The sequence below is a fragment of the Myotis brandtii genome, unplaced genomic scaffold (genome assembly GCF_000412655.1).
Source record: "Myotis brandtii unplaced genomic scaffold, ASM41265v1 scaffold731, whole genome shotgun sequence".
NCBI classification, from domain to species: Eukaryota; Metazoa; Chordata; class Mammalia; order Chiroptera; family Vespertilionidae; genus Myotis; species Myotis brandtii.
Genome location: NW_005370895.1, coordinates 1628569 through 1638948, shown reverse-complemented (window position 1 = coordinate 1638948; position 10380 = coordinate 1628569). Strand labels below are relative to the sequence as shown.

Genomic DNA, 10380 nt, shown 5'->3' with positions numbered 1-10380 from the left:
CTCCGTGGGGGGGTGTGGGGCCTGGTGGCTGAGGCTCAGGATGCAGGGGGCATCACTCCTCACTGTCTGCTTGTCTGTACTTTTAAAATTTGTATCAGGAACAAGTGCTACCCATTGAAATACAGGGTGGACAGAGTGTTTACAGTTGTAATACAAATAAACAATATATTCATTAATAAATAATACAAGAATAAACTGTTTCATGTACTCACAACTGTAAACCTACCTTTGCCCACCCCGTATGTATTGTTTGTGTTTGTTTAATCCTCACCAGAGGATATGCTTTATTGATTATTTTTTTAAGAGAAAGAGAAACATGGATGTGAGAGAGAGACATTGATCGGTTGCCTCCCGTTCGTGCCCTGACTGGGAACTGAACCCCAGCCTTTTGATGTGCAGGATGCTCCAACCAGCTGAGCCACCTGGCCAGGGCTCTTACCTTTTTTAAATTGGTAACACCATGCAGAGAGAACAGGTAATGGGGGCGCTGGTACCTGACTTTCTCTTCACTTCCTCCATGCCCTCATGCCTGCCTTTCTCCCCTGCCCTCCTGGCCCAGGGGGATTCTGGAGCTGGCCCAGCATCTCTGAGATGCGCCCCTTTCTGATGCTAGAAAGACCCTTTGCAGTTGTAGAGAACAGGGTGGAGGCCAGAATGACTGCAGCGCTCGGCTGAGCCAGGCCCAGTGTCGGCCCCGCTTCTTCCTTTTGTCAGTGCTTCCTGTGGATGGGGAGCCGGACGCCCAGAGGTTAGCCAGGTCTGCCTGGCCCCAGAGCTCACACTCGCTTAGAAAAGGCCACATCTCCTCCTTGGGGTGGGGCCTGCAGCTCAGCGTGTGGCCTCGCAGTGGAGCTGGGGCTGGGCTCCTGGCCAGGAGGCTCGGCTCACCTCCACATCCAGAGTCCCTCCTGCACCTTCCGTGCCCTCAGCCAGACCTGTGCAAACAGCACCCCCATGTGGACCGATGTAGCCCTTCTCCTCCGAGCAGCTCCCCAAGGCCAACCCTTCCTGCAGAGTCCACCCACCACAGCCCACTGTGCACTGTAAGAGCCGGAGACAAAGTTAGTTATGGAAACTGGTGGGAAGAAAAGCTGGTGAGAACTGAGGGACTTTCAAAAAAGGAATCGTATTATTTCTGAGGTTGTATTTATAGTAATTCTAACTGTGTTTTTTAAAATATGTTTTTATTGATATATTTTTCTTTTTTTTAGAGAGAGGGATATAGAGAGAGAAACATCGATGAGAGAGAACATCCTCTATTGGCTGCCTCCTGCACAGCCTCTACTAGGGATCGAGCCCACAACCTGGGCATGTGCCCTGACAGTGACCTTCTTGGTTCATGGGTTGACACTCAAGCACTGAGCCACTCTGACCGGGCCCAACTGTTTTGAACAAATAATACCCCTGAGATAAATGTTAAGGAGCCTGTTTTAATGATTTGAAAAGGGAACAATCTTGATGAACCCATCTATTGGCAAGTGGGTCTTTCTAAACTTGAGCTTTGGAAAGTAGTTGCTTTCAAGCCCCCATTAGCTTGTTCTCTTGTTTCATGTTATTACTTGGTTTGTCCAAAAAGGGTAGGGAGGGCGTTTGCTATCAAATAAGCTTGAAACCTTCCAAAAGTGATCCCAATAACAAGTTAGTAATTTGCAAATTTATTAGATCATCCGATCAGCACTTGAGCTTAAGTGACTTTTGTGCTTTTTTTGGCAAAGTGGATGTTATCCGGGAGCTGGAAGGCTCTTTGAGGGGGGCTTCCTGCTGCCCTGAGAACCTGCTCTTGACCCCGCTCTGAACTCTTCCAGCTTTCCCTTCCCGCAGCCACACCCTCCCTGGAAGCTCCGCCCACCTGGGAAGCTCCACCCCACCCTCTGGATTTGGGTCTTTCTGGGGAATTGGGAGCCCTGTTTCTGTATCCCATCTCCTCAAGTTTTTGAAACTGCTTCATTTTGTCCTCTCACTAAACCACACTCTCAGCTCAGTGTCGCGTCAAGAGAGCAGCCACAACACATCAGTTCCATCCACTGTGTGTCAAACGAGAGGCCTTGGTGGGTGACTGACCTGCAGCCCCTGCAGCCCACACCCAGCAGGAGGCCAGGTCTGTGTTCCCGGGGCTCAGCCACGCCAGGGCCCTCCTAACGCTCCGCCTGTGGCTGTTTCAGTGTGTGTAAGCGGTGCATTCGGAAGATGGACCACCACTGTCCCTGGGTCAATAACTGCGTGGGCGAGAACAACCAGAAGTACTTCGTCCTGTTTACAGTAAGTCCCCTTCCGCTTCTGCCCCACCCTCCCGGAACCAGCGGAGCACTTGGTTCCCCAAGTTCCCAGCACTCGCGAGCTCCCTGCTCGCCTCTGCCAGCCTCGCTCAGCAAGGGCTGCCTGCTCCTGAGCGCTCGCCCGAGCTCCTGGAAAACCGACTCAAGTTGGTGAGCTCTAAGCGAGGGCCAGTGCCCAGTCTGAGTCGCTAAGGGAGGCCGTTTTGGCGGTGCCTGCAGGTAGGTGGGGTGTGTTTAGTGTGAGGGCTGGAAGGGCCATTGGCAGTCAGCACCCTCACTGCTCAGTGAGGAGAGTGACCCCGAGGCAGCCCCGCCCACCCAGAGCCCAGGTCACGCCTGGTGATGGGCACTGTTCTCGTCCACACAGTCCACACACTCCCAGCAAGTGGCTGTTACCTCAGACCCGGGGCTGGGGGAGGGGACCAGTGGGGGGGAGGTAGCCAGGTGCCTCTGGCCCTGCTCCTGGCCCTCCCTCACCCTGAGTGCTCCTGCGTGCGGGGTTCGCACGGTGACGCCTGCCCTGCTTTCATTGCAGATGTACATAGCTCTCATCTCCCTGCACGCCCTCATCATGGTGGGGTTCCACTTCCTACACTGCTTCGAAGAAGACTGGACAAGTGAGTGTGGTCAGGGCTCTCCTCGGGGTGGGGGACATGAGAGGCGGGGCTCCTTATTTCCATCGTGGTGCCAGGGGCCACCCTCAATTTATTAGATCTCTTGCAAGCCCACGGACTGACCAGGGAAGGAACAGCAGAGGCCCGACTCTCTCAGGAGAAAACGCAGCCCCATAAAGTCAGTTCCACAGGTAAAGTGGAGACCTGGGCAGACCCCGCCCGCCCGAGCGTGCCCTGGGAGAGGGCAGGCCCAGCAGGAGGCGAGGCCCGGGAGTGGGTTTCCGTGCCCTTGGCCAAGCCCTTCATTCAAAGGTTACCCATTCCAGTCTTGCAGAAACTCATTTTTAACTTCCTGCCTGGGATGTGGAGATGTTTTGTTAATTTGTTTGTTTTTTTGTGGCGGTTGCTTTTTAACTGTTTGATCACCAATTGACATTAAGGTTGTAGACAAATTCTTGCTGTTTTAGAAGTATTCCATTTAAATGTAAATGCCAATGAAGGAACTCCAACCAGAAAATTATATAAATTCTGAGGGAAAATATAGATGTTGAAAAAATAAATGAAATTTAAAAGGAGAATAAAAATAAGAAAAAGTGATTAGATGCTAACAGATTTAAGAGGCCGCCTGCTGAGCTAGATCTTGCACACACACAACCTGTGAGCAAATGCCTTGAGCAGAAACATCATATTTCTACTGTTTTTCCCTCGATGCTTTCCCCTTTTTCCTTTCACCATCCTTTAGAAGTTTTGCTCTTCCTGTACATGCTGACTTCTTGGGCATTTTCTTGCTGTCATTGTTTCTCAGGACTCTGAGGCTGCCTGGCCAGTGTGGCTCAGTGGTCCTGGCGTGGCTCAGGAGGTCACAGATTCCCGGTCAGGGCACATGCCCGGTTGTGGGCTCAATCCCCAGTAGGGGGCGTGCAGGAGGCAGCCAATTGATGTTTCTTAGTCATCCATGTTTCTCTCTATTCCTCTCCCTTCCTCTATCTCTAAAATCAATAAAAACACATTTAAAAAAATAAAAACTCATGAGGCTATGAAAAGGACAGTATCCCTAGCTCCAACCAGATATTAAGGTTTCCCCTGTGTCAGTCTGCACCCGCCCCCTCTTCTCTCCCTGGCCCTGCCCAGCACTCTGGCTGGACCTCATCTAGGGGAAGAGAACCCCTGTGAGCTGCCCTAACGGCACCGTAGACTGGGCGGCTCACACATGTACTGCTCACAGCTCTGGCACTGGGAAGTCCAGGGCGAGGTGCCCGCCAGTTGGGCTCCTGAGGCAGGGTCTCCTGGTTGGCAGGTGGCACCTCCTCCTGAGTCCTCCCAGGGCAGGGAGGGGACAGCAAGCGCCCTGGTGTCTCCTCTGTAAGGGCCTCACCTACCCTCGTCTTCCAAAGGCCCATCTCTGAACCCACTACAGTGGGGGCTGGGGCTCAACACAGGATTGGAGGGACACAGTTCTGTCCATAGCACCCTGTCTCCCTGCTTTCCTGACTAGCGTGGTTCTAGCACAAGCCAGGTTGTCAGTGAGTGGGGGTGGGGGTGGGGTTTCTGCAGGTCAGGGTCCTGCACAGCTTGGGGCCACCGCAGGTTCCTTGGTGAACATTCTAAAAGGACCGCATCAGCGAGGCCCCTAGATCCAGGTGTGGCCTTGGCGGCTCGGGGTGAGGTCTGACAAGGACATTTCATCATCACAGACACCATCCCGTCATCCAGCTAACAGACCAGGGCAGTGACGAGAGTCACGGACCGTCAGTGAGGCCGTGTCTCTGTCTTCAGAACAGAGCTGACGGGCCGTTTTCTTAGTGCCGCTGGGAGCCAGGCGGCCTGCAGGGCGTTCTGAGCAGGGCCTTGTTCCGACCTGAGCCAGGCCTGCAGGGTGGGAGCTGCTCGACACGTGCAGAGGAAAAGCAGAGGCTCGGAGGCCAAGTGCTCACAGCAGGGAGGGCTTGCAAGCCAGGCCTGGGCTGGAGCTGGTGGCCTGCTGGCGGGAAGCGGCAGCGAGCGAGGGCTGGTGTGTGTGAGGGAGGCCCTGGCAGGGCCTGGCCAGTCAAGGACGGCTCCCATAGGGAGTGTAGGTGCAACCAGGTGGGGTGGGGAGGGTCCTCACTGAGGCCTGGAGACCAGAGACGTGGCACCAGGAGGACCCACCAGGGGACTTGGGGCAGAGGGGGCCTGGGGGCGGTGGGCGTGGGCCAGCCTTGAGCCCCGTGCCCTTTGTTTGCAGAGTGCAGCTACTTCTCGCCGCCCACCACGGTGATCCTCCTCATCCTGCTGTGCTTCGAGGGGCTGCTCTTCCTCATTTTCACGTCGGTGATGTTCGGAACCCAGGTGCACTCCATCTGCACGGACGAGACGGTGAGCAAGAGGGCGGCCGGCACAGACCCCGGGCGCGGGGCACATCCCCCATTCCCAGGGACACTGATCTTCATGCACACACGCGTCCTCCCCTGGGGGCTGGCGTGCCGTCACACCAACAAGGGGCCCAGCAGCCTTGGTGAGGGGTCCCCTTGGCCACAGGTCCTTCCATGCTCCCCTGAGTGTTCTGTCTGTGCGCCGCTCTGCTGGGCACGGGGACACCTCCCATCTGGGGCCACAGACTGGAGACTGGGTGGTAGACAGAGAGTTGCGGGACCCAGGTGGCCCAGGCAGAGCCACTCCCAGAGGAGGTGACTTCATGTCTGGTCCTGAGGGCAGAGCAGGAGACAGCCCTGCCTCGAGCCCCAGATCAGTGGTAGCACATCCTCGCTGGGCCCCGGTCACCTCTGCTGGGCCTGCTCTGGTCCTCGTCCACTGCTTCTCCCTGGTCCTGCCTTCCCCTACTCGCAGCTCCGCCTCTGGGAGCCTCGAAGCTGCTGGGCCAGAGCCCACTCCCCTGGTGCCACCTCCTCCCAACCGTCCTAAGGTGTCCAAAAGCCTCAAGGTGCTAACCCATGGCTGTGATGTGGGCATCGCTTCCCTTTTTGGGTTTGGGGCCCCCTGTAAGGGGCCTAGGAGGGAGCAGTGGAGTCCTGAGGTTGAGAGTCCATCCTGGCTTCCCAGGGTCCCCTCGGGGGGCAGCTCTCAGCAGCGTCCAGGGCCCTGTGGGGACTGCAGGCCCCGGTAGTCGGCCTTGGAGGGAGGCTCATGTGAGGGGAGTGCTTGCCTCAGCTGCCAGGGCCCTCCCGCAGGCGGGGAAGGCCGGTTCAGGGAAGGGCTCGCTGCCCGGCTGCCCAGGCACCACTGTTTGCACCTGTGGGAATTTCCCATTGTTTGCTTCCCAGGGTCCCCTCGGGGGGCAGCTCTCAGCAGCGTCCAGGGCCCTGTGGGGACTGCAGGCCCCGGTAGTCGGCCTTGGAGGGAGGCTCATGTGAGGGGAGTGCTTGCCTCAGCTGCCAGGGCCCTCCCTCGGGCGGGGAAGGCCGGTTCAGGAAAGGGCTCACTGCCCGGCTGCTCAGGCACCACCGTTTGCACCTGTGGGAATTCCCCATGGTTTAGAAGGTTGGGGGCTCTCAGCAACTTTTTCTTTTATAAGAAATAACATCATTACAAAGGAGTTTCTATAAAAACAGTAGCCAGTGGTGGATCCAGCTAGGAATCCAGGCAGTGAGCAGGACCAGCTTCTCTGTGGAAGGTCTGCAGGAACCGGGGTGATCCAGCCCCGCCTCCTGCCACACAGGCCGTAACCTGGGGGAGCCCGAGGAGAGCTGTCAGGGCCTGGCCCATCTTCCCCTCCAGGAGTCACGTTGGAAAGGAAGGAAGGGCAGGCCCCACAGCTCATGGGAAACAGGTCCTCCCCTCCCCGGCCTGGGTGGGGCTGCTCCCCCCCACCAGAGACCGGGCACAAACCCCTGCCCCCCTCACTGACCAGCTCTATCCATTGGGGGGACCAGCTTTCTCCGCAGCCCCCATTTTTCCTGAGACGGGAGTGCAGGCTCTGTGACAGCTGCTGAGGTGGCCCAGGGTCACACGTCTCCCCACAGGAGCCCGGGAAGGCCTTCGCCGTGACTGAGGCTGACTGGTCTGTCCGTGTGGCCCCCTGACCTGTACTAACCCATCTCCTTCCTCCTCTGGTGACTTCTCCCGACCCGTCTGTCCCTCCTCTCCACCTTCTCAGTTGTGCTCCTGACCCTTCTGGCGGAGTCTGACCCACCAGAGCCGCCCTTTGACTCACTTTGTTTTCTTTTTCTCTCTCTCTCTTTTTTTTTTTTTTGTCTACAAAGTGGTCATGGTAGCACAGACTTCCTGTGAACCAGTCCCAACTGAGCAGTCACCGTGGGCTGTCAGATCGCCAGCTCCGCGGCTCCTGTGCCAAAGCCTGCAGGCCCTGGCCCACCCACCCTGGGCCCTGGCACGCTCATCCCCAAGAAAGCCTGGGTTTTTTTACACTTTTTGTGAGAGAAAGGGAAGGCAAATGTGATATGTAGTTGCTCTATGGCTTTATAAAGGAGACGTTTACTCCGCTCACCTCAGGCTAATGGACGTCCCTCCCCCGAACCCACAGCGATGAAGCGTGTGACTGAAGTGTGGTTGTTCTTGTTTTCAGGGAATAGAGCAATTGAAAAAGGAAGAGAGAAGATGGGCTAAAAAAACAAAATGGATGAACCTGAAAGCCGTTTTTGGCCACCCCTTCTCTCTAGGCTGGGCCAGCCCCTTTGCCACGCCCGACCACGGGAAGGCAGACCCGTCCCAGTACGTGGTCTGAAGGACCCCTGGCAGCACTGCCACTCAGACACACACATCCCAGCACCGCGGCCCGTTCTCACGAACACTCAAACCAGAAAGCAAAACAACTGCTCCAAAACTTTTCTATGACTCAAGTAAAATGGCTGAGCATTGCAGAGAAAAAATGTCCCCATGTTTTATTTTTAAAAGATCATCCTTTCTATTTTTTGGCAACCGAAGCTGCTCTTTTCTCCTTTTAAAAACCACCTCTCTGGCCTCTGGTTTCCTCTCTGCTGTCTGTCTGGCATGACTAACGTGGACGGTGCTGTCTCCAGGCCGTGCCCACTCCTACTAACTGAGACGTGACGCTGGTGCGTGGAAGGTGCGTGGAAGGACCGTCCCGACGCCTGGCTGGGGAGGCAGAGGCGGGGCGGTGAGTGGCAGGGCCCCGTGCAACTGAAACACAGAAGATGGATGCTCACCCTTGTGGCCTAGAGGGGCAGGATCAGGGCTGGAGCCCTATGAAGGGCCCGGCACAGTGGACTCGGTTTGCCTCCTAACCCACGAAATCAGTTGCCTGCCTTGTACTTGATGGACTCGGGGTGTGGAATGGCGGGGGCGGGGCGGGGACAGAAGGGATCTTATGTGTATTCTGAATCACCGGTTCTATTCCCTCTGATTATTTGAAAGAGTGTGAAGGAAAGAGGTCTTTCCAGTTCAAAATGCCTTACACAATCAAAGGATGAAAAATGTGACAGTTTCGAGGGAGCTCCATGTTCCTGTTAGTCGGCTTTCTCTCCCTCCCCCCCTAACGAGGCAGCTGCAGCCCTGCCATCAACCCTTTCTTCCTCCTGTTGTAAGTCGCCAAAGGGGTTTACTTCCTGGTGTTTAGACCCAGCAATGTGCACGGACCCACATCTGGTCTGTATTCTAACCTGGGAGACTGTCGCCCCGGCCTGGGGCTAACCACGATGCAAGAGGGACATTCCAGCCCTGACTTCAAGGTTGGTAGGTGGCCATGCAGTCACTGGAGTCAGCAGGCACACCTGAGCCAGGTGCTGGGCTGGGGCAGCCTGCCCTGGGAGCTCCTCCTGTTCATCTGCAAGAGAACGGCCTGACCACGGCTGGTGAGGAGACAGTGCCGGCCACCCGAACACTCGCAGGAATCGGAATACTGATCATCTGGATTCTCACACATGGATTTGTTTTTTAAGCAATTGCCACAAGCCTTTTTTAGCTCTTGCTTGGGGTTGGGGTGGGGGATAAGGGTTATTAAGTCCAGTCGTGGGTAGGGGGACTGGATCTGGCCAGGTGGTTTCTCAGAGAAGTGGAACATGCGCCCCTTTCAATCCTGTCAGTGCTTCCACCTGGAAACCAAATGCAATAAACATTTTCCAAAAACCTGTTGTGGTTGAGCTCTGCTCTCACCCAGTGTCACCGCGGCCAGCGCCGGTGACTGGCCGGCTGGTCGGAGTTTGTTTTCATTGCTTTTAAGGACATTATTGATGCTCCCTCTTGAATGAGGATTTGCATGTTTTTAAAGGGCACTGGGACTCCTCTTGAGCAAGCTTGCCCGCAGCCTCTCCTCTGGCTTTCCGCAGCCAAAGCCCTTGCCTGCCCTTTGGCTCTCAGTGGCTATGGAAAAGGTCAGGTGTGCTGACTGCTTCTAGGGTGCGGCCTGGGGGAAACCCTGACCTGCCCTCCCAGCCAAAAGCCAGAGGAAATCGCTGACAACGTCCACAAACAGTCCTGGTGGGCTGCTTTGAGGAGCTCCCGTCGTCCCTTTGATGTTTAACCGAAAGTCTGCGCCCCTACGTCGGTTAACTCGGACTGGCCGCTGTGCTGCCTGAGCTGCAGTCACAGCTGAGGTCGGTTTTAAATCTAGTTTATAGCACTTGTTCCCCACACACTTAGGTGTGGGAGAAGTGTGGGTGTTAAATGGCCCTAGCTTCCGGCTTCGGCATAGGAGTTGGGACAGCACTGAATGGCCCGTGCATAGGAAATGGGCCAGTCGTAGCCACAGTCTTTCCAAACGGCCTCTGGAGAGTGGAGTGAAAAAGAAAGAGGAAGGTGACATGGCGAGCTGAGTTAGGTGACTCTGCACATAGCAAACAGACTGAATGCAAACAGACCTGCAGATTTGCATGGTGACTCGTGCACGCAAGGCGAGTCCGGGCAGCACGTGCCAAGTCTCCTGTCATTCGTAAGCATTGCATCTCTGTCGTACTTTCTTAGAAGAACCCAAAATGAGACACCTTGTTACCAGCCTTTGCTCGTTCTGGCGAGGCTGCTTAGAAAGTTAAGGTCGCCTTCCTGATGCAGAATCTTCCAGATGAGGCCCATGAAGAAACATTATGGCCACCTACGTGAGGTGGGCATCACAGAAACCCAGGCCTCGGGGGGCTGGTTGGGCAAATGGGTTTAAGTTGCTTTCATTTCAATGCATCAGCCTAAAGAGGAGCCAGCCAGTAAAGAGGGGTGAGGGCTCCCAACCCCGAAAGGGCCTTTAAATGCCAAAGGAATGTGGCGAGGCTTTTGCTAGGATTCCTCCCGAGAATCTTTACTGGCGAGCCACCCGGGCAGCACCTCTGGCACTGTGGTGCCCAGAGCAGCAGCAGCAGCAGCAGCATCCCCCGGGCACGTTAGACATGCCTGTTCCCAGGCCCCACTCTGGGCCCCGCAGTCTGCATTGCAACAGCCCTGGGGCGATTCTGACACACATTCAGGTCTGAGAACCCCTTTTGGTTCCCGGGTCTCTGCAGGTGGCCTGATGCCCCGAGGCTCTGGTCCCGAGTGCTGTGGGCTCAGTGCTGAGCCATGTGCCCCTGGAGCCCCTCCCCTCAGCCTGC

General features: G+C 56.0%; 1 protein-coding gene across 9 annotated transcripts in view; it reads left to right on the top strand.

The window, feature by feature from the left end:
• The window catches only part of ZDHHC3 (zinc finger, DHHC-type containing 3), a 59240-nt gene that overhangs the window by 19364 nt on the left and 29496 nt on the right, over positions 1–10380 (top strand). For 5 of the 9 annotated variants that reach the window (XM_014530311.1, XM_014530312.1, XM_014530310.1 and 2 more), the window contains exons 4-7: positions 2163–2259; positions 2812–2893; positions 2968–3081; positions 5115–5245. In XM_014530311.1, coding sequence (XP_014385797.1) covers positions 2163–2259; positions 2812–2893; positions 2968–3081; positions 5115–5245 — 424 coding nt within the window. Of the gene's footprint in view, positions 1–2162; positions 2260–2811; positions 2894–2967; positions 3082–5114; positions 5246–7412; positions 8933–10380 lie in introns of those variants that run through there. The other 4 variants (XM_014530316.1, XM_005882659.2, XM_005882663.2 and 1 more) reach the window with 4 other exon arrangements.